The sequence below is a fragment of the Parasteatoda tepidariorum genome, chromosome 1 (assembly GCF_043381705.1).
Source record: "Parasteatoda tepidariorum isolate YZ-2023 chromosome 1, CAS_Ptep_4.0, whole genome shotgun sequence".
In the NCBI taxonomy this organism is placed as follows: Eukaryota; Metazoa; Arthropoda; class Arachnida; order Araneae; family Theridiidae; genus Parasteatoda; species Parasteatoda tepidariorum.
In genome coordinates this window covers 23,210,677-23,235,505 of record NC_092204.1, presented here as the reverse complement: position 1 = coordinate 23,235,505, position 24,829 = coordinate 23,210,677, and the positions used below count along the sequence as shown (strand labels likewise).

The 24,829-nt window shown below is 29.7% G+C and overlaps 1 protein-coding gene across 1 annotated transcript in view; it reads left to right on the top strand.

Annotated features, from left to right (window-relative positions):
• The window catches only part of LOC107440526 (cell adhesion molecule Dscam1), a 191,873-nt gene that overhangs the window by 88,426 nt on the left and 78,618 nt on the right, over positions 1–24,829 (top strand). The window contains exons 5-7 of the mRNA XM_043047307.2: positions 12,762–12,879; positions 15,004–15,179; positions 20,397–20,666. Of these exons, the coding sequence (XP_042903241.1) occupies positions 12,762–12,879; positions 15,004–15,179; positions 20,397–20,666 (564 nt within the window). The remainder of the gene's footprint in view (positions 1–12,761; positions 12,880–15,003; positions 15,180–20,396; positions 20,667–24,829) is intronic.

Here is a 24,829-nt window from a genome sequence, read left to right as displayed (position 1 = left end):
ATATACTTTTGTTATGAGCAAGAAAAGTTAAATCACTATTTTAATTTTAAATATTATAAAATTAAAAGTAGTACTAGTTTAAGGTTTAAAAAAAATAGATATTTATTTGAGACCGTTAATACTCTTGTAAATTTGCAAGCATTCCATCTCATCATTTTACCTGATAAAATTTCATTTCTTTTTTAAACAATCTAAAATTATTATTTTTAGTTCCGATACATTACCTGAAGCTTTGTATCAGTTTTCTTATCGTACTGATACACAATCAAAACCATTCATCATTCCTTGTGTTGTACAATATCTTTTTCTGCATCGATTATCATCGATAAGTGCTTCAACTTACTTCTTTACATCAAGGAAGGCCGTTAATCTTATTTTATGATGTATAGAAGCGCTACGTTAAAGTGAAAAGGTTAATATAATTTTTTTCTTCAGTGGTTGATAGAATAAAAAATTACTTTTTTGGCATATGACCCATGGGTATAACTAATCAATACGTGCCTAGAACTTATATGTTTTATGTCAAAAATAGCACATTTTTTTGTTGAATGATTTAAGAATAATAGCTTTGAGCTATGAAAAATATTATAAAATACTTGAAGGTTTTCAATATAAAAAAACTAGTATAGAATTTTATTAAAAAAATATTGCGAATTTAAGCTTGTATAGTGTAGGTGAATACACAATATCTAAACGTGAAGTTTTCATTTTTAATAGAATAGATACATTACAGTAACAAAATAAGTTATACTTTCGGATCTTTTTAGCTCAAAGTGGTGAATATTTCAATCGTTATTTCGTCAACATTGCAAAATGCATCAATAGGATACAGAAAATTTTATGGCACAAGATACAGAAACGACTGTATAGCGTCAAACTCAAACGATGGAATCTAAGTTTAACTACGTTGTGAAAAACAAGACACAAAAGCAAGAGAGGGGGAAGCAAACTAAATGCATAGAGTAAAGTTACAAATAAGCCTCGAGATTGTGGATCTCGCATTATCCAGAAAGTGGCAAAGCGCTTATGTGGGTAAATATATATGGATAAAATCTTAAAACAATGGACTTGTATTGAAATATAGCGTATAAACAGAGTGGAGATCAGGCTCATGGTCCCCAATTTTTCTTGAAAACAAAAAGCAACCTTGGAGAATAAAATAAATATTTAAAATTTATCGCAGTCTGAACATAGTATAATCCTTCACTATTGTCTTTGACTTGGTGGTATTTAAGAATCATCACCAACCTAAAATTATAAATGAAAGTGTTCAGAAACTGAAGTTATCATAACGAATCATAAGTAGCTCTCTTCTGTTAGCGGTGATCTGAGGTTCTTGAGTTCCATCTTAGCAGTCAACTACAGAGAAGTGCTAGCTTAGGTGCTGACCGCGTCGTCTGATGGAGGCCAATCTTACGTAGAATATAAAGCTCTTAAAAATGAGGCTAGGTACCATGGCAAAACGATATTTATGAAGGCTGGCGTGATGTACTGAAATTACATACTTAAAATTCTCAAATGATATTGCCAACATCTCATTAAACCACCTTTCATATTTTCTATCATGATCATTATTATTTTTTTAGTTTCAACTAAAATAATTTTTATCGAAAGTTTTTAAATAAATTCACTATTTTATTTGCTCTATTAATTTTGAGTAACAATGCTTAAAGGAAACAGGCGAAACTAACTAAAAATCCAATAAATTTTTATTTCAGCAGACTCTTCAGATTTCGCTTTATATTAGTTTCAAACTTAAAAAACGTCATTTTTTTTTAAGTTTAGCAAATGATTTATTTTTAAAAGCTATAAAAATTATGAATGTATCATAAAACAGCAATAAAGCAGTTTTCACAACCTAACATTTTTAAAAGACTTCCATTGCATTCTTTTAATAAAAATAAAATATAAATGAAATTAGATTTTGGATGCTGGGATTTGTTTGACAGTAAATGCAATTGAGTACTTCTTTTCACGTACAGCGGACACAAGTAAATGAAAATCAATAAAGTAATTTTTGCTTTTTATGCCTCCTGTATTGCGTGCTTTGTGAACCTTTGGTCTTTTATCTCCTTTCACAAGATTTTCTCTCTCTCTTCGCTATCTTAGATTCTGTTATTTACGTTCGTTGGACGGAGCTTTTCTATTAATCCGATAAAACATAATAACTCGGAATTATTTCTTATATCACAGTGTGTGTATCCCAATGCTTGTTTGTGTCAGCATTTTCTGTCAGGCTCCATAACTACAGCATTATACGACCCGTTGTAATTGAAGAATATTATTGACGTCAGCAGGTTATTGAATGTCAGAGGCAATTCGTTTTGCTTTTTAGGTAACTGGATTCGTCCTTCCCGACTATGGCATCATAAATGCTTTAAAAATATTTCATTTTTTTAAAAAGATTGTTAACTTATATATTCTACTGAGAAAAAAAACAATAATTAAAATAATTACAATTATTTGACTGCTATAAATATAGCAATATTTTTTAATGAATCTAAACCTTTTTGGAACTCAAAACGTTAATGAAATAATTTTATTTTTTTCGGTTTTGAAAAAACTCAAAACATTTTGTCAAGAAATACTTTATTTCAGCGTCAAATCGAGTGATCAGATACACTTTAAAGAACAAAGTTAAAACTTAACATGCTTTCGATAAAAAAATCCAAGTCATCTCACATTAAAAATACTGACACTCAGGGTACCGGTACCTTGTACTGTAAAATCCATTTATTCCGAAATATGTTACTTCACCAAAAATACTTACAGTAAAATCTCTCAATCACTATAATCAAATAAATATTATTGTAAACTCTAAGGTAAAATATCTTCATGGCAATAAGAATTTAAGGGTAAAAAGTGATTTCTCAGTAAAGTGAATTTTGTGGAAGATGCACCGAAAATGCCGGAACTTTGTACCATAATTTGGTCCTGAATATTTTACAGCTTATATGAGAGAATGCTTACACCATACTCACGCACATTCACACCATTCATGAATTATTTTCAGTAACGAAAACACTTATTCTGGGATAGTTTTCGATATCTCTAAGAGACAGTATACATATATGAAGTATGATATAATAAGTATGAAATATATATAGTATGATTATATATACATGATATGTATGAAGTATGATTATATATATATGATATGTATGAAGTATGATTATATATATATGATATATGAAGTATGAAATGGGGAGAATTTCTTTCACACGCTGTTGTTCATCCTATCCGCTACTCTCTGTCTTCTATCCGTCTAATTAGGTTTGACTTAATATCCTATCTGAGCTACGCTTATGTATGACTAATGTATATATGTTTCCAAAACTAGTGATTCTTACTTTATATTGTATCATTAAACTAATTCAAATGATTCTTGCACGCATCATATCTTATTGTAGTTATAAGTTTTAGTGCTACTGAATACCAAAATTAGTGAAAGCTACTTTACACATAGTAATGTAATGGGACATTCTTAGTGTCCTGTACACCAAGATATATAATTGATTTAGTGAAACCTAGCAGTGTAAAAGAACATTCTTGGTGTTCACAGCACCAAAGAATGTCATTGATGTAGTGAAACTTAGCAGTGTAAAAGAAGATTCTTGGTGTTTCACAGCACCAAGGAATGTCATTGATTTAGTAAAACCTAGCAGTGTCAAAGAACATTATTGATGTTTCACTGTTACAAGAAATATCACTGATATAGTGAAAAACCGTATTACCAAAAGTTACCTGTGGTGTAAAGTAGTTACCTTAATTTTCAGCTTTAAAATACACAACATTTTTTTTTTACAGTTTACATAATGAAACTTCTTTGCAAATTGTTTTAAGTCATTTTAAAATTTCTATAAATTCTAATTTATTAAAATTTCTATAAATTCTTGTTGCATGAAAGAAGAATCAAAGATAGTGTATATCCATGACTCCAGATTGGATGATTCCACTACAGAATGTGCTGGTGTTCATGGTAGCTTATTTTCCTTATACGCAACCACTGGCCTATTTGTAATTGCTTATAATGATAAAGTTAACTGCTTATAATGATAAAGTTAACTAATGATAAAGTTAACTGCTTATAATGATAAAGTTAACTAATGACAAAGTTAACTGTTAAACTGATACCGCTTCCTGTCACAGTTACAGAGTCGTTTGAAGCATTTTTTAAAGGCTGTTTCCTCATAGGATTCCAGAGACACCTTCCAGCCTGCTGACATGTAGTGTGATTTTATTTCTTCGATTGCCAATCACTGCTTTCTGCTTTTAAATTGAATCTCAAGTAATGGCGAAAAAGTAACTCCTGAACACTATGAAGATCATGGTAGTTCTGCTTTCATTTTCCAGACGAAGAAAGAAATTGCTAACAACTTAGACTAACTTATAATTCCATTACTAAAGGTTAAGAAAGTCCTCAGGTACTCCTTTTTTTAGGAACTGAAATATAAATAAATAATGGATGAAATAAATTACCCGAATGACTTATAAAAAAATCTGTTGCAATATCACCTCTTATGTATGGCCATGACTACCTACGTAAGCACCTCAAATGTATCAATGTCGCTTCTGAATCTCTTCGCCCCCTATGAAATCTTAAGGAAGATATGAAATTCGACACATATTTGTATATGCCGTGCAATTCTTCACTGTCTGATTTAAGAGCACCTTTTTGTGTCTGAAAAAGCCGTGAGTTCATACATATAAAAAAGTCACTTTTTAGAAGTGTCGTTATGCATTTTATTTGTTATTCATTGCATTTTGATGTTGAGCTTGCTTGCTACAAGCGATAAAGAAGTTAAAGAAAAAGTTTCAGAATAAGTATCTCTATAATGCTGAATCGCTGCTGATAGGTTTGAGTCAAATGAAGTAAAACGTAATACGAATGTTTTAAAAGCTATTCATGAGATAGTAAAATTATCTGTTCCAAAATATAAAAAAAATATTTCCCTCTTGGTAATAAAAAATGAAATTATATTTTCATCCATATATTCTGGTTTATAAGTCACTTAATCGATAACTACTATTATGCGCACATGGAAATCGAACTTCAAACGTGTTAGTGGCTTCTGGCTTTTATACTATAACATTTAATAAGATTTCTATTGTGCTATATTAGACGATAAACTCAGACTGTATCAGTTTCTAGAACTCAAAGTCACTTGGGAGTCATTTTCTCATAATGAGAAGCTGAAGTATCGTTTTGGCAATGTAGATCAGCTGCAAAGAAGGCATCGTGTTTACTGTGATTGCATATTTACTGTGATTTTCATAAATTAATGTATAACAACAATATTACAGTGTGTACTTTTAAGAGTAAGCTGATTATTGCCAGTGACAAGGAAAAAGCAGAGCTATTTTATTTTGTTGATCCAAAGCAAAAGTTCAAATATACATAGATATTTCAATAAAATTTCCATAGAATATCAGTAGTATAATCAGTAGTACAAAATATTTTAAAATTAAACATTAATCGTAGTTTTTGATGGTTAAAAAAAGCAAAGAAATATGCGACTTCTTTCATTTGCTAGAAAGAATTATGATAGGAGATATTTGATAGTTTTTGGATCAGAAAAAAATGAATCTTCGTTGATGTTCGAAAATTGCTTTCGTTGATTTTCATTATTCCTTTCTACAGTTAGATTTTTTGTTTGTTTTTCTTGTTCATAAGTCTCAAGTTGAAATATTCACTTATATTATTATGACATTTGCTTTAAAAATAAATAAGAAAATAAAAAATGAAATAAGATAAACTTAAAATAGGTTTATTTAGGTGCAATTGTTAACGTAAATGATTTAAATGTAATCAATGACTCTATGAATCGCATTTTTAGATGTACGCAATCTCTCTTACGTTAGTGAGGGTAGATTGCGTAAAAAATTTATTTGCAACTATAGTTTAACTTACCAACTGCTCCAATTATTGTAACTGCAATTTAAAATTAAGGTTCAACAACAAAATAATAAGAAATTTCAGTATATACTATACCTGTTAAATAATACGGAATATTTCGTTAAAAACGGGGCTATAAGTGGACACTATAATATGATTCGCCAAACAAAACAAATTTTCACATGTTCTTTTTTGCTTGCCTTTTTTTAAAAAAATATTAGCATAATTTTTTAACACGTTTGTATTTTCTTTATTCAGGTTACATTGAGCGTTATAGATAAATGCAAAATTTGCGATTTAAGTATTACGTTTCATAATTTTTAAGACATATATATTTTATGTAATACAAATAAAATTTAATTGTATGTGAATAAATATTCTTTTGAATTGTAATTATATCCATTATATAGTCGTTAGTTCTTATTAAACTGTCTTAGTTTATTCAAAAGTTTATTTAAAATATATTTTATTTACTTTTTTAAATAGTTAAAGGATATTTTAAAGAATATTTCTTAATAGTTAGAATGTTTAAAATACACATTATTCAGCCAATTCATATTTAATTGATTATCCCTCATTGACAAATTTATAAATATTTTAAATACACTTTTCGTTTTAATTGTTATGTTTTTAGCATTTTGTATAAGAAAATAATTGTTGCTAGTTTAAAATAATGAAGTATTTAACTAACTTTGTTTCTCTTTAATGAATAAATTCAAATAAACACTTAAATTTACATTAGAATGCACATTATTATTAACGATAACAATTAAAATGAATGTATGAGAAGTTCGCAGATGTCGTTTCAGATTTTTTTTAATTATTTTGTAAAGTAACATTTATTTTATATTACACACTTTAAAGTACATTCTTTGTATTTTATTTCAAGCGCGTATATTGTAAAATAAAATTTCAACTAAAGGTGATTGCAGTATCTAAGAGTTTATGATTTATGATTTAATACTTTTTGTCATTTGAAAGAAAAGGAAAAACAGCAAAACTTTTTCTTCAGATATAAATATAAAAAAAGGTACAATGTAAACAAACAATTTGTAAATTGTTGGTATAATTTAGATCCTTAAGTAAATCCATTAAATACTATGCTTCAGTCTTTATATAGAATAAATATTTAAATAGCTATGACAATTAATTTTTTACCGTTCTTATAGCTTATAAATCATTTTTGGAAAAATGCGTACAATACATATACATGTTTTATTAAATTTAAAAGGTAAATAAATAAAATAATGTTATAAAGAAGCTTCAAAATATTATGATGATAGGAATGTTTGAATTGTGTTTGTGTTTTAACTATAAGCTAATAATTTTAATTTGTGCTCATTTTGTCAAGCTTTTAATTTCGTTTTATTTATGTACTATTATTGGATTATAATGATATATTTATTATAAAGCCTAAATTTATTCCAAAATGTAAAATATAACTGCAATGTTTACCTCTGGAACATGCAAAACTATTTTGACTAGTTAAGGTAACGTTAATTTTCTAGCGTTTTTATCGTTAAAAACATTTCAAAACATTTCAAATTATTTAATCTTTAATAATTAATATCAATTAAGATTTTAACAAACAAAAAATGTAAGGAATAATCGCATTTAAATATTTTTTTAAGAGAAAAATAATGTTAAGATTTATAACTTAACTATTTTTTTAACAATACATTTTGAGTGTGAAAAATTTAAAATTTAAATTTGTATTCAAATATTGCATGAATGTTTGAGACTGTAACTAATGACATGACATGAAACTATATGCATCGCATCATAAAAAAATGTTTCCAACACACAAGACTAGTGACATTTCTTGAGGGTGGAGAAATTATTTCCAATGAGAAAAAGAACTTATATTTCGATTGAAGGTGAGAAACGAAGATCTTCTCAATTAATATATATACACAAGAATAGCAAAAAAATTTCCAAACCCTTTCTAGCACTGGTCACTTACAATTAAGACTAATAATAACAAGAAAAATTTAAATTCCTGAAAGTTAATTTTATGTGAGTATGTCTTCAACACTTACAATCATTGAAGAATCACTATTGTGTTTTATAGTAACAAAAAAAGCACCAAAATCCTTAAAAACTAGTTTATTTGGATATAATTCGTAAACGCGGACTTCTGGTGGAAAGTGAATGAATTAAACACACAGTAAGCAATTAACTGGTTTTAATTTATTTTTAATTTCTTCTGTGTTCTTCCCTATTTAATAACAATTGTTCAAATGTTTGAAATATCCCTGCTCTTATCTTACTAAATATTAATCTGTGATCTCGCTTACGTATAGCTATTTTTTCATCTTACTTTGTAAAAAAATAAAGAATTATATATTAATGATGATCATTGCTAAAAACCCTGGTAACGCAAGTTCCAATTTGTAAACTACGTATAATCTCTATTTTAAATATTATATTTTATCTCTTTTAAGCAGATTAACGTAGGTAAGACTAAAGGTTTTACATAAATTTATAACAATAAAAAGGCTGAGATGAAAAAAGAGCTATAGTAAATGCGATGTAGTAGCAAAATAATACGATAGTAAATAATCATTCCTTTCAGAGTTCATTGTTTTGTTAATTTTTTAAGCAGATAAGTTTGGGGACAATATATCTATAAGTTAAAAAATATAATCACATTACAGCTAGTTACATTACGACAATTGCGCCGGCCAGGTGGCCAAGCTGTTAACGCGCCTGACTGCGAAGTCAATGGCTGCGGGTTCGAATCCCGCTCTGGGCATGGATGTTTCTCTCTCTTGTGTTGTCCTTTGTTGTGTGTGATGTGTGAATATGACCCTATGAACGNCCACAAATTTCATTTTAGACGATCCGATATTACTTACTGACATTCTTTTCGTTCGTTTCCAATGATTTCGAAATATGAATAAAACATGGTCTCATTGTGAGATAAAGTTTCAGCTGCATTCCAGACTTCAACTAGGAAATGGTACCCCAACATACAATCGAGTTAACATGTCTTATATACTAGTGAATTGTAGTTGTAATTTTGTAGTGGTAGACGCACAACAGCATGTTAGATTGCAACATAAAATTAATTTACAGTTTTTTTTTCCTTCCATTTACAAGCTAACAACCTTTAACACGATCTATCAAGATATTTTTCTCTTTAAATCGAAAAAGAATGATAAAGGAAAAATTTATTCCCTTTTTAGACGAATTTGTGACCAGTTTATTTCTTTTCTGTCAATTTTTTTTTTAGAATACCCTATACTTTGTATATAATCTTATTTATATGTCACATATTATCTAACGCATAAATTATTCATTATCTTAATTAGGCATTATACGTGTTCTTATAAATTTATGTACATTTCATTTTTCAGATAAATTATTAATAAAATATTTTAGCATCTAGTAAAACTACTGCCATATTTTTTTAATTAATTAAAAGTGATCTATTTTACTTGAATACAATCTGCAAGAAAAGCATTTTTTTTTCTTTTTTATTTGGCACCCAACGCATTTCTTCCAAAATATTTCTTCCCTCAAGCTTGTGATTGCTGAACCATGAAATAACATCCTCATGAAAGAAATGAAACAAAAAATATCAACTGCTCTGTAAGGATTTGGGACAATGACTTTTGATTACATTCAAAAAACGGCCCACGCAAAGAGGCATGCATGTAAATTTTTCGAACAAAATAGTAAACAAAACAGAATCTGCATTCCTTATCCGTTTTCCGATGTTTTCACTCTGGTGAACTTCTCCTGTTGTTTTATTTTTCTGGGAGTAACGTGGCCAAGAATATCAAATCTCACTTTGGTGGAAATGGAATATTTCAAGGAAAAGGTAATGAAAGCATGAAGATATCGAAAACAAATATTTACAAATAGTACAATTGAATAAATGTATATGCAGAAGATGGAATTTATTAAATAATGTCTATATCTACATTGTTTTAAGCAATTTTAAAATAAATATTGTTGTAAGAATATTGTAAATGTCACTAATTGTTTCAATATAAAGTGCGGCTATTTTGCTTAGAAACGTATTTCAAGTTTCGGAATTAGTAATGCATGGTAAAAATATCACTTTTTTATAATATTAATGTTCCTAAATAAATAACGGATAAAGTATCTCTGTAATTCACATGTTTTAAAAATTGAGAGTAGCTCTTACATTAAAAGCTTTATGATATTAACTATCTATGATATTAACTATCAAATTTAATAATAAAATAACCGATTGCTTTTAATACATTCTTTAAATAGTTATCGAGAATTCTTTTCAATGAGTTCCATGTTCTTGTTCACACCTTTTTTTTAAAAAAAATATTTTTAAAGTATATTTATACTTTTAAAAAGGGGTTATAGACAAATTATAAGGCATTTACATTAATTTGTAACAAATCTTGTATTTTATCGATTTGTACAATGAACCTTTTCTAATCTTTTACTGATATAATTTATATTTCAATACAGTGGCTAGAAATACACAGGGATTACCATCAATATATAATAAATCTATATGCTTCCAAGATTTAAAAACCGATATTGCACTACCAATAATCCAAGGATAGACCTACAATTAAGGTAATTAAATCTATTTGGAAGAAAAATAAAATTGTTTGTTTGTTGATCAAGAAAAAGATTAATGCAATAACACGTGTTTCCTTTATAAAAGTAGAACAGATTAAATTAGAGATTGATTAATGCTCATATTTAAGTATAATTGAATTATTAATTATAATTAGAAGCATAATTATTTTTAAATAACATGACTTTAAACAATGATATATTTCACAATGATTTTAATCCATTGCAAAATCAAAGAGACTGAAAAAATAAGGCCCTATTTATTTTAATGGTTAAAAACTGAAATACTTATGATTAGAAAATATTTATGAATAAAAAATACTTATGAATAAAACATATTTATGAATAAAAAATATTATTTCTTACATTTGGTTACATACAACTTCATTTAAACAATATTTATGTTCATCTCAATGAGGTTATTCGCAATTATTTTTTCAATAAAGGAACCTCTCTGTATTTTATTTTTATTTTGATCAAACTCTATTTTAACAATATTTATGTTCATAAACTTAAATGATTTTTCACTATTTTTTTTCAATAAAGAAATTACTCTATCTTAGATATTTGGTAATATCCAGTTTAATTTTAATAATATTTATGTTTATAAACTTAATTGTTTTTTCACTATTATTTTTTTAATGAAACAATTATTATAACTTAGATATTTATCATCCTGTTCCACCTGAACAATATTTATGTTAATAACTTTAATTGATTTTTCCCAATTATTTTTTTAATAAAGAAATCACTCTATCTTAGATATCTGGAATTATCCAGTTCCATTTTAAAACATTTATGCTTATTTAATTTTTTATTATTATTTTTCCACTAAAAAATCACTCTATCTTATATATTAGGAGTTATCCAGTTCCATTTTAGCAATATTTATGTTCATAAACTTACTTTATTTTTCACTATTATTTTTTCAATAAAAGAAATCACCCTATTTTAAAACCATTATCCGCAAGCATAAGCACCAAATCAGCTAAAATGGAAGCAAATGAGCAGAACCCCAGCATTAACTCAACACCGGAATTTTCTCCTAGCAGCTAAATGGGGGATAAAATTACTAATGACGAGGAAAGAGGGCGGGGGCACGTGGCCCCACCTCTTGCGCGTTAATGACCAAGTATGTAACTAATCCTCTGTAGTGTGTCTTTAAATGACCTCCCTTAATCACATACTGCACAAACCTCTCATTACAGAGAAGAATGAAAAATTATTTCGAAACTTAGAAAAATTTGTCTAACTACTTTGATAATAAGAAGATATTCGCCAACATGAAATTCATTAGGAAAAGCCTGTTCCTTTTATTTTTAGAAAAAGAGTAAATGAGTTAAAATTAAGCATGCATTTCCCTGATAAAATTTTCTAAAATGGAAGCGTAAAACAAATGAATAAATATATTTAGCGTAATAAAAGAAATATTTCTGTCTTCATATTTTACGGTTTGAAATCCGATGATTCACAAATTTTCAATCACTTTTGTAAATTTGATTTCTAGCACAATACTCAAATTTAAATATTTTTACCTTACGCCTTACGTAAATTTTAATGTGTTTTAATCCTTGTCTTGAGTAAAATTTAATGTGTTAAAAAATTGAAATTTTATATGTTAAAATGAAGAACTTCAAAACATGGATCATTGTATGTCATTGAGCTGATTTGTTTTATTTGTGGAAAGCGCAAAATAAAATTAATTGTAATTCATCCTTTAAAATGTATGTTTCATACAAAATGTACTTTGAATTATTCACTTATCTAAGCATATAAATGTATTACAAGTAGGAAATCGTCCTAAATCACTCACCATGTTTTATAATGATTCCATATTGCATATTAGAATGAATATATCTATAAAAAATGAAGATTTTTAATGTCAAAATGATTTTTTTTCAAGAAAAAAGAAATTATGTGTCGGAGAATTGAATTTTAATTCATACAATACCCGCTGTAAAAGAAAACTTTATTCAAATACCTCCACTAAAATACTATTTTATGTGATATTCCATATGCCTTTGCGTTTATATTGTACATATGCTTTCATATTATACACATATCTTAAGCATATAATTCATGGATAATTTTATAAAATCCTGCACAAATTTTTATACAGGATTCCCTGTTTTGTATTAGGTTACAAGTTTAAATAAATTTTTTTCATACGTTGATTTGTTTTAAAGGCAATTTGAGACTGATAATAAACCAGTGTGATTTAAAATTATATCAAAAATAAGACTTTGATTCAAAAACTCAGATTGTAAATACAAATTGTACTTTTTTATTTCAGAACCACATGCCTCAACCCTTCCGAGAGTAACATTCAGCCAATCACAGGTCAGGACAGAAGAGGGATCATTTGCTCAACTGCCTTGCGTTGCACAAGGAAACCCACCCCCAACATATAGGTAAAACAGTTTCAGTGAGAAAGGCAATTTAAATAAAATAAATGATAAGAAGCATACAATTAAAAACAATAATAATAATGTATGTAATTACAACTTAGTTCAAGAACTCACTACAGAAACATTTTTTTGTTGGCATTGCATTTTTATTATATGCACAAAAACATAAGTAACGCACCTTTCTTTCTCATTTAGATCACGTTTATTATGATGCCACATTTCATTACAACTCTGTAAATTTCGTAATAAAATAATTGTTAAACACTATTTCCTGGAAATGGCAGATTGCTATTCATTAGTTCAAGGTTTATTGTTCAACAATAATAGTTCAATTAGTTCTTTCTTTCTACTGCATTCTAAACATGGTCAGTGACAGTTATAAGGTGACCATAAGAATACGCGTCTGTTCGTAAATTATTACTTGAGAAATTTATGGAAACTGACCATAAACTAACGTTATGCTCGTAAAAATTTACTTCAATTCGGACATTGACGCTGTTTAACACTCAGACGATTTATTTGACGAATTAAGGTGAACCATGGAACGAGCCGAATTAGTATCGTGATGCTATTTATCGAGAATGGAAGGAATTACGTGTTCGCTGTAAGTGGTTTCTAGGGGGATTGTGAGATAAATATTCTTTGTCATCGGTTGGGATCAAACCCTTATGTTAGATTACCCTAATTTCCTCAGTACTTCAAGCACTATGAAAAATGGAATACACTCCGAAATTAAGTTAGAAAACTATAAAAAATTATAATTAATCAAAAAATATCGATCAATTCCCTTAATTTTGCTAAAGATTGTTACAATTACGAACACAGGGATTTTTCTCGAATAAGGGTAAGTAGGTTGGTACTTTATTTACATCGCCCTTGAGTTGCACAATGAGCTATTTACAGTGGTCTGGGAAACATCCCTGAGGATAATCCGAAGACATACCATTGCAATTTTGATCCTCTGCAGAGAGGATGCCTCCCCTGCTTTGGTTTCCCGGCGACATGAAGTCCTGCACTTTTCTGTAGAACAGTTTAATGGGGACCGATACCGTGAGTCCTCAGTCCCTACCCAGGCTGATCAAAGTGGTCACCCACCCATTTAATGACCGCAACCAGTGATGCTTGACTTCGGTGTTCTACTGAGAGCCGTATCTTTACGATCAGTTAACTGCGGGATTTCAAATAAGGGAATACAAATAATAAAGGAATACAAATAAATGGTCAAATCTCCAAATGATACGGAAATTTCCTTGAGTCTAATGTAAGTCATATTTTTCTAGGCTTGCCTCAATAGACATCCCATTATGAGTGGTGCTCCTTAACGGTTTCGTTGTATTTGTAAATATTTGCTTCAATATTCCATTTCCGGAAAACTTGTTCAATCGGTTCTATTGAGTTACGAGATCTGATTGTTCTTGTTTAAGGAGGAAAATTCTACCTATGTATATTAAAGTGTGCCAAGTGGTCTGTGTTTTGATGTTGAACAGAATTGAGGCAAATACTTGTGCTTTGGCTTATGGTCGATTAACAGTTAAAACCAATATATCATAAGATGAAGAACAAAATCAAACTTTGTCTATTATGTGTAACTCAAACCATGACTAAAGCTATTTATTTTTTTAAGTTTTTCTAAAACTGTTATTATCTAAAACTGTTTTGCAATATTTCATTTTTATTGGCTTCCAATCGTTATAAAATTAGTTTAAACGATATTTTTGTTTCTTATTTATGCATTATTATTCTAAACTTTCTTAATATTCTGGCATTGTAATAAATATTCTGGCTCTGGGATGTCATTGCAGTATGTTAAACAATAGAGTTTTCACTCCTGAATATAGGAAGTTAAAACGACAACGTGAGGAAATGTACTCATCCCAGCATTGTCTTAATAAGATACTAATTTAGGAATGCTCCAAATAGTTCAAAAATAGCTTTTTTGCCTCTCTTATTTACTGCACCAACTTACATTTACTTTCAAATTTCTTCATTTTTGCAATAAACCTGAAAATTGTGCGTCTATATGTTAATATATAAGGTGCACATTCTTTTGAAAGATATTTTTTCAACAATTTTTTAAAAAAAATATTCCAATCATTTCCTTAATAATAAAATTTTATTTTCGAATAGATGGATGAAAGACACTTCTGGTGTTCTGAAACCCCTCGAGGAAGATGTTCGAATCTGGGTAAATCAAGGAACACTTAACATAAAGAAAGTTCAAGATACCGATGGTGGAAAATATCAGTGTATAGTACGAAACAGTATCGGTGAAAGACGAATTGAAAGTGTTCTTGTCGTAACAGGTAAAATATTTATAAAATTATTAGTTTTAAGTTATAAAATGTTATATACTAAGGCAGGAAAAATTGGATTTTTGCATCTATGAATGGGAAATTTATTATAACTGATTTTAGTTCATGCAGTTTTGTAAATGTACTCCATGGCAATTGCTAAGGAACAACTGCTTTAAGGCCATGGTAGAGCAGTATCTCTTCATTCATTCAAAAATACAATCTGTTAGGCATTTGAACGAAATTGCACCGTAGGTTATTGAAATTATTTCTGAGTGTTCAATGTGGTGTTGCAATAATTGAGTGCAAAATGTTAGCAATATATCATTCGAGTTCTCACCACTGTGACTCAGTAACGGGAGTGTCATAAAGTGTCATCTCACGATTTAAAAACACCACTGAAGGTCTAATTGCTTTGTGATAGCATGCCGGAAGTTTTTGTTGGAACATCACACCTCAAGAGGAATGATGTGTATCTCCAATAGCGAAAAGGAACAACAATGTTATTCTGAGATACATAGCTACAGTGCTTACAACCACTACCATTAGACACCTTACAACTAGACCACTACCTTAAAATAAATCATAGATCATTCAGTTTTCTCAAATACTTTCGATAGCATCGATGATATTTGAATAATTATAACTCTAAACAAGAAGGGTGTCCATTGCGCTTTCTGTTATATTTTATTACTTTTAATTTGTTATGCCAGGCTATTTGAATGTTCAACGCGATCGTGAAGTATGACGTCACCAAATTAGTATTGCTGAGGTTATTCGAAAAAACGTGATTATTTTGTTTATAATTAAGCTTTTAAAATGCGTTATTAAAAAAATTTTATAATTTTAAATCAATGGTAAATGAAAGAAAAAAAAAGTTTCGTACTAATAAGCAAAGATAATGGAGAGTTGGAACTAATTCTTTAAGGATAAACAGAAAAAAATGCAAATAATGTTATTAACGTCAATTAGAATTAATTTTCTTAATAGTTAATAAATGAAGTAAAAAATAAGCAGTGCTCTAAAAAGCAAACTTTTTAAGGAAATGTAACTAATTCATGTAAGAGAGCTTAAGAAATTCACAAACTAATATTAAAGTCAATGATTATTAATTGGGCCGTGATGGCTCAGGGGATAGAGCCTTCGTCTTCCAATTAAGTGAACCGGGTTCAAATACCAGTGATGGCTGGTCTATACGAATTCCTCATCCGGCTTGCACCTTCCACAGTGCTGACGTAAAATATTCTCAGTGGTAGACGGATCATGGGGTTAGAGTTCCCTTGTTGTCAGGCTAACCGTGGAAGAGCTTTTCGTGGTTAATTCCATCAAAATGCTGGTTAATTTCCTAAACAAATCCTCCACGAAGGCATATTTCTATCAATACTTGATCCAAAAGCCGGGATAGCCTGGACGGTAGGGGTGCTGGGCCCATGTCCAAGAGTTCTTGGGTTCGATCCCCTCCGGACGAAGAATCCCTTTGTAGTGACACATGCTGAATCTGTCGAGTCTCAAAGTCTTACATGTTCCCATAACAAATCAATACCCCTGGGGTTACTGATCCAGGAGATTCCTTGTCTTCTTTATTGCTTTAAAATTACAAGGTTACGGAGTTACACATTAGTAGTCGTAAACCTAAAAATTGGGTCGGCTGTTCAACGGCGGATATAAAATAAAATAAAATACTTGATCCAGGAGTTCATTTGTCTTCTGTATTGGGTTGAGCAATATATAATGGGCACAAATGATACTAAATTTGTAGGCACTACTGGCCTCATGGTGATTGGTGCCGCTTTAATAGATAACAAATGTACTCTTATATAGGTAAAAAGTATTTTCTGAGTAAATTTGACACCGATTACAGCTGCACCAATACTGTACATTTTTGTGATAGATTTTGTACGCCCCGATTAATTAAAAATAAAATATATTTCGAATGAAAGTAAATTAAAATAATAAATCTGTCGAAATATTATTCCAATCTAACAATCACACTCCTAAATGTTGGAAAATACAATATAAGAATAACCTGTATAATGTCTCTCACATCACGGTAAAACAAATCTGGAAAAGAACACAAAAGAAATGTAGGAAACCCATTAGACTTCAATTTAACAGTAGTAAAGTCATAAGCAGAATATATGTAGTAAACAGCAAAAATTGTGATGCAATGTGAACTATCCATTAGCCCTCAGACGGAAACAACGTCTCGACATTCTTCGTGTAGGTAAATCAATTCTGTCATGTTCTTTGTTTGGAAAACTGCATAAAGGTTAGAAATTTTATTTACAATTTGTCTATCTGTGCATGTTGCAGAGAAAATATTAATTTAGTTAAATATAATTTATTTGCATTTTTATGGGCTTTTAAGAAACTTGAAATACAAATTCCATTAAAAGAGTTTTTTTGACTTACATTAGTGTTCTTATCTCTTTCATCAATATAAACAAAAATATCGATTATTTAATCAGGCTAAGAAGATAATGCTCGAGTTCAGTATAAGTGTCAAATTTTAATATTGAAACCACAGCTCCAACTAAAGAACGTAAAACATTTTCTAAAACATTTAAAGTTAAAAAATTTTAAGTAATCATTTAAAGTCAAACATGGATGGGGAACAATTCGTGCTAAGTATAAATAAATAAAAAAACGAGAAAAGACACAGTTAAAGATATGTAAATAGACATTCTAATAGTTTCGGTTCTATAAGCATTAAACTTTCACAAAATCTACATAGAAATTGATAAAGGAAAATTACATAAAACAACGCGTTGCAATGAGAAAAAAAAAATTAACTTTAAGAAGAAGAACAAGTTTGTAAGGTAATATAAAAAGGGATAAAAAACAGGTGAGAGGAGGTTGAGTAGAATCTACAATATTCAAAATGTATAATATAAACCAAATTTCCAATTGTTTGGAAAGAAAGTATATTTTTCTTAGCTTTGGAAATCTTTACCAATGTTTGCAAACATTTTATTTTATCTTATAACCGCCGTTGAACAGCCGACTCAATTTAGAGAGTTTACGACTACTAATGTTCATCTCCGTCGCTTTGTAATTTTGAACCTAATCCAGAAGACTCATGGATCAAGTATTATGAGAAATTTGTCTTAATGGAGGACTTTTTGATGGAGCTAACCAACTTTTACGTTACCTGGTGGGAAATTCACGAAAACTTCCATGGTCAGGCAGACAGCAAGGGGAATCTGACCTATGATCCGTCTACCACTGAGGATATTTTACGTCAGCACTGTGGTCGGTAAAAGCCGGGTGTGGAATTCGTATCGACCAGTCATCACTAGGATTCGAGCTCGGTGTGCCTCTTTGGGGAGAGAGCGCTCTGTCCCCTGAGCCAATAACATTTCTCATTGTTTGGAGATCCATTATAATTTAATTAATATGTCTTACAATCTAGAATTTACACCACCCACCCTCACACTGCCATTCTTTTATCATCTAGTACATTCATGTCATCCTTACTCTAATGATTAAACCATTTTTTTGNACATATATAGGGTTGGGGACCCCTGATCTAGTACATTCATGTCATCCTTACTCTAATGATTAAACCATTTTTTTGCCAAAAAATGTGCTGGTTTTGTTACATTTCTACTGGCACTTTGTGTAAACACAAAATGCCTGTGCAAAATGGCATTGGCTAAGGCTCTTGCTTTTACTTAAACTAGAATATGTCCAATCCTGTACTTTTATTTACTTTTTACTTCTGAAATCATTGCTTTTCTCTCAGCTTTACGGCTAACTTCAGCATTGCCTACCCAAAAATATTGCCTTTTCTAGCACAGTAAGAACATTTTGAGCCAGTTTGGTGATTTTGATTGTGATTCTGGTCCCATTTTAAATTTCAACAGGCATAACTAATTTATCTCTATAAGAATATGTTTGATATTTTGTTTACTGGGTCTCTGTGTTGGGAACTCTAACATTGATTTAGCCGATTCCACAGCTTTATCTGCCTGTACTACCTCTATCTGTATCATTTCCAGGCATGAAATTGCGTATTCTTGATTAAATTATTTCTTTATTACAACAGCAGTTCAAATGAATAACAAATTACACTCTTTTAATCAGATTATAGCCCTTATCCTGCATTGCATCTATGCATGCAGACCCATCACCTAGTTGAGCACTTTTGATTGACTCATATTTATTTGCCATTTAGATAACCTCCCGTTTTCAGTAGTTCTAAAGTTTTACTCTCTATTCATCATACTTTAATTATTTGCCATTTTCTAACCAACACAGTCTTAAATTTTAGGCAGTACTTCTTTTATCATTTGAAAATTTTTTAGGCGAAATCTATCATCTTAACATTTTTGTGTGTCTCTGCGTAGACGGTACTTTAATTTTAAGTAACTGTTTTTTTTTTTTTTTTTTTTTTTTTTTTTTTTTTTTTTTTTTTTTTTTTTTTTTTTTTNTTTTTTTTTTTTTTTTTTTTTTTTTTTTTTTTTTTTTTTTTGTATTTGCAATTTTTGCTTATTTTATTAACATTTGAATGCGCTTGTTTTGTCTTTCAACGTTTCATCAATCTCATGTTTTTTAATAAACATCTTACTGCTCGCACATATTTCATCAGAAATACAAATTTTACTCCTGATTTGTTTTAAAGCAGTTTGTTTATCACAGAATGTTATCCTTTTAATTATCAAACCCTACGTTTAACTCAACTTATACCTTTATTTGTGCTTCATTCCTATTTTTTTCTTGCTTTATTTTTCACTTTGAACATTTACGGCTAACAAATCGATATTTTAGCTAAGGAATTACTTAAATTAGTTTACCAAGTATGGCATAAAACAATACTACCAGTCATGTTTGAAGACATTGATTGAAAAAAAAAGTTATTGCTATAGTATGATTATCTAAGGAAATTCATATGATACGGAGTTTAGGTTTGACTGCTGCTATGGATTCAAGAAGAAGCACATATTTAGAGAAGGAAGCTTTCTATATTTTTCCCACTGACCCCATTCGAAACTTGTCCCTAGTGTTTTCCCGAACCATTAGGTGATATAGTTCTACCTCTCAGTCAATAACAGTGCTCTAGTAGATTGGTGCGAGAAGTTCTTACTATAGACAGAGTATACTTTTATTTTCTATAATGTGTATAGATAATTTATGCTTTGTTTCAAGAAATTTCGCATAGTTTTGTTATCGCATAGTTTTAAAATACCATAGTTTTGTTATGTCTCAGTGACTAAATACTTTTTTTAGCTCCCCTCATTGTCACCATGAGACCTCCAAGACAGGTGCTAAATATTGGACAGGAGGCCACCTTTAATTGCAATACGACAGGGTATCCTGTGCATACGATCACTTGGAAGAAGGACCAAAGGCAACTCGTTTCCTCAAACAGAGTCAGACTTCTCTCCAGAGATGTACTTCTCATAACGTCAGTAAGAAGAGATGACAGAGGGATGTATCAGTGTTTTGTTTACAATGACCTAGATGGCGCTCAAGGAACATCAGAGCTTAAAATTTCAGGTAGGTCTTAAAATTCAAAAGTAAATCCTACTTTTTTGCCACAATATATTATCTCTCAAGATCTTTTTTATAATAAGGTATGGTAAGATTGTAACGCCTCTTTAGTATGGCAGTAATGAGACAAATGTATGTAATTGATCATTCTTATGAGCATCTTGTATGCATAAACGTTAAGCGATTGTTTGTTTAACACTCATTTGTGAAAATATTTTAAAAGGAATGTACCATACTATTTTCAAAAGCAAAGGGCGTTTTAGTGGTGCAGTCGGTAAAAATGTAGTTCACTCCACTGGTGTAGAGGTCAGGGGTAGCAGACAGAACAAAGGACATGTATTGCAAAGCGCACGTTTAATCTGCCGTGCTTGAAACTCTTCTTCTTCTTTGTGGTGAGGAACTTTGGAGAAAGTGGTAACAGCTCAGATGTTGTCCACGCGCGTCATCTAACAATGATTAAAATTAATATTTATTCTTAGAATGGTTTTTATGAGATAAATCATACAATTGGGACCAGGATTTGGCCATGGCAGGATGAACTTTTCATATGCAGAGTGTTCAAAAAGAGATTAAAAAATACATCAAAAAATGATAAAATGCATCAGAAGGGTGATAAAAGCCATCAAGAGTATGAAAGCTTGCCATAAAACATGAGGTAGCAAATCACATTGAGAGTTGAACATAGAGGTCATGCAGCGGATTCTACGAGATCTGTCCAAATTCTGGGGTAAGATATATCGAAGTGATTAAGGTATGAATGTCCATGGTGCTTCAAAGCAAAGACCTTTAAAGAGCTTAATTTCGATAGGGCAGTCCTCAACTGACCTCCATCTTTCGTCTCGTTTTTATTTATTGCCTGAATGCGTTTTTTGCTATTCTCAGTTCCTCAATGTACTTGATGACCTAGAGTTTTTTGGCTAAGTTTCTGTCCTTATGATGCTTTCATCACCCTCTTAATTTGTCGTTCAGGCTTTGGAACAATCTGTACAACATTAGAAATAATATTTTTTTAAATATTTTATGTTCTCCCGATTCAACATCAGATAACGTCAGAAAAATCAATTACTTCTCTACATCAATACCTTTCGATTAAGTCTAAGCCATTTTTCAAAACATATAACTAGCTCAATGAGAGTATTTGGCGAGCATATTTATAAAAAAACCGTAAAACGCAGATATTAAAGATGTATAATGCCTGTAAACTGTAGGCATTGTAAATCATTTCTTCTATAACCTATAACTATTTTTGAGAAAAAAAACAGGCAAATACTACATACAAATAATTTATCTCATTATGTTAATACATTTATAACCAAAACTGTTCAAACACATGACCCAACATATACCTAATGAAATTTTTTGCAGTTCGTCCAAAAAAGTTATAAGATGTTCCTCATGTACAAACATATCATTAAATCATGTTCAAACACATCGTTGCATGCCGAATATATTGTTTCATTAAAATAAATTTATTTTATCAACAAGAAAAAATTTCCTGCTAAAATTTTGGCTCCATCTTGTTACTGTTATACTGATAAGAAAGGTGCTACGAGTTGGGATAAGAATGAAAATAAAATTTGTTCCAACTATTAGGTAACTACCTGTAAAGCGCATGTTGAAATATAATTACGTGTTTATCATTAAACGATCCTAAAGCAGCATGTTTTTCACCAAATCCACTATAGCACGGTATTAAAATGTTTCCGAGCTACTTTAGTTGGAACTATTATTAAAGTTACAATTCACATTTTGTGTCCAAATCGACATTCACACAATGGGTGTGGCTTTTATGGCCAAGTTACAAATCACGCGATTAGTCCATTTCTTTCTTTTTTATTCATAATTTCAATGATATGAGCATTTTACTCTATCTAATTCAACTATGGATTTAATAATATAAATAATATTAAACATTGCTTTCTTTTTGATAGGCAAATAAAATTAGAGATATGCTTAAGATTTTGCAGTGATGTAAAATCAAAATAAATCTCTTATTTAGGTTTACATATGTACTATATATTATGAAATATAAAAACTTTACCAACCAGGTTTTACTTTAACTATGGTGATAAGGACTTGTCAATGATATAGATCTGCAATTAAATTTTAAAATGAACTAATTTAACAGTTTGAACTTGCATTATTTTACTAAAAGTTTACTTAACAATTGAAATTCATTAGGCCATGAATAGGTAATAAAACTAGACCAAGTAAATGTACGTATAGGCGTTAGCTTAGACGAATTTAAATTTTACGAGAAATAAATTATTTTTAAAATGAGATAATGGAACGCATTAACTATTTCCGCATCTGAAATGTAAAATAATTCTAACTAATTTTGTTAATTAAATTAATCCTGTTTAATTAAATGAGTTAACTTTGTTTTAACTTAATTGGAAGATAATAAGACAAACAAAGTGAGGAAATCCCGAGATAATTTTGACCAAAACAAAGAATAGATTCGATGAAGAACGAAGAGTAAACAAAGAGTCCACAATGGCTAAATAATATCGTACTAGATAGATAATATCCTTCGCGCGAATGACACTCACCATTCCCAATTATATCTCCCAAAAACAAAATCAGTTTCAGTTTGAGAGAAAATGAAAGAGAACAAATTTTTCATAAAGGATACACTTTCATTTGTGAGCGATCATCCGGTATACACCTGAGAGATTTTTTTCTGTCTGCGTAAATTTTCAACTGCATATGGAATCATCAAGTATGACTGATTTGTATTCCTTTAATTTCTTAGTTACAGGTTGTCTTAAAGATTTTTACGAATTCATGAAATGTCAAGAAATATTTTGAATTCAGTACTTGCTTTTTAAATATTGATCCGTAGCTACGTTAAGGTATTAGGTATTATTAGCGACAGTCTTGGTATTCAAGGTGAGATCCGAAATCAAAACGGTTACATGCGAACAGTATATATATATATATATATATAAACTNTATATATATATAAAAAGTCAATTTTTTCTCATTGTGAACCACGAGGGTCATAGAGGTTGATGATCCACAATTTTAGAATGTCATCAGAATTACTGACAGGCTGAATTTATTTCCAAGACTGGCTGGACTTCAAAATGATTAAGGATCAAACCCTGGTCATTCGCATTTCATGAGTGCGTGCACATTTATATAAACTAACATACTTACAAATGCAGTTAAATCCAACATAAATATGCACTTTGTATATACGTAGATGATTTCACATATATGAGTTTTCCGTAACCCTGTACACGTTTGTAATAACTATTAAATTCTGCATACATCGTTGATAAAATACAATGAGCTTTTTAAAGTGCTTAAATCTAAACACATAATCGCATTAATACACACTTTATTCAAATTAACATAACTAATATCACACACAATTTTTCACGACGACAATTCTACCTCTTCCAGTTCATATTGCAATATATCATAAATTATGAACATATATGCATTACAAATTACAATAAAAAAATATACCAAAAAAGTGTATTTAGTAGCTAAATTCAAATATTTAAGGGTTGATTTATCTGGGAATTTATTCGAAAATCGCTTCCGTCACACTGTTCCTTCCAATAAAACGATATTAGGGAAAGCAATCTTCTCAAAATTGATTACCAGAAACAATTGTTCTGTTGTCTAATTGTATTCGATTTCGTTAAATAGTGAAATACATGCGTTGGAAGAAATAAAAATGATTTGTTTTCTTCCTGTCATGTGAAACCTTCTGTGCTCATTAGCAATTGATGGGTAAATGCCTTCGGGTAAACGAATTGGTTAACAGTCCAATTAATCTTTTTTATATCGGAATCTGTGATTTCTTCAGTTAAATTATACCGTTGAATTTTATTATTTATTGGAGTGCTTATCTAATTGCATGGTTTATTAAAATAAATTAAAGGAAATAATGGGAGGAATCAAGACAGTTCCGTTTGTTATTTGAAATTTTTTTTTGCTCAATTTAAAATAAAATCGGCATCATATAATCTAATTCATAACCTCTAATCTGAATGACAAAATGATGAGCTAAAAATAAACGAAAGTAATAATTAATGAAGAAAAGGAAAAAATGAATGATGGCAGCAAATTTAAAATTTATCTTAAAATTTATCCTAGTAATTCACAAATTCGGGATATATATATATATATATATATATATATTATATATATAT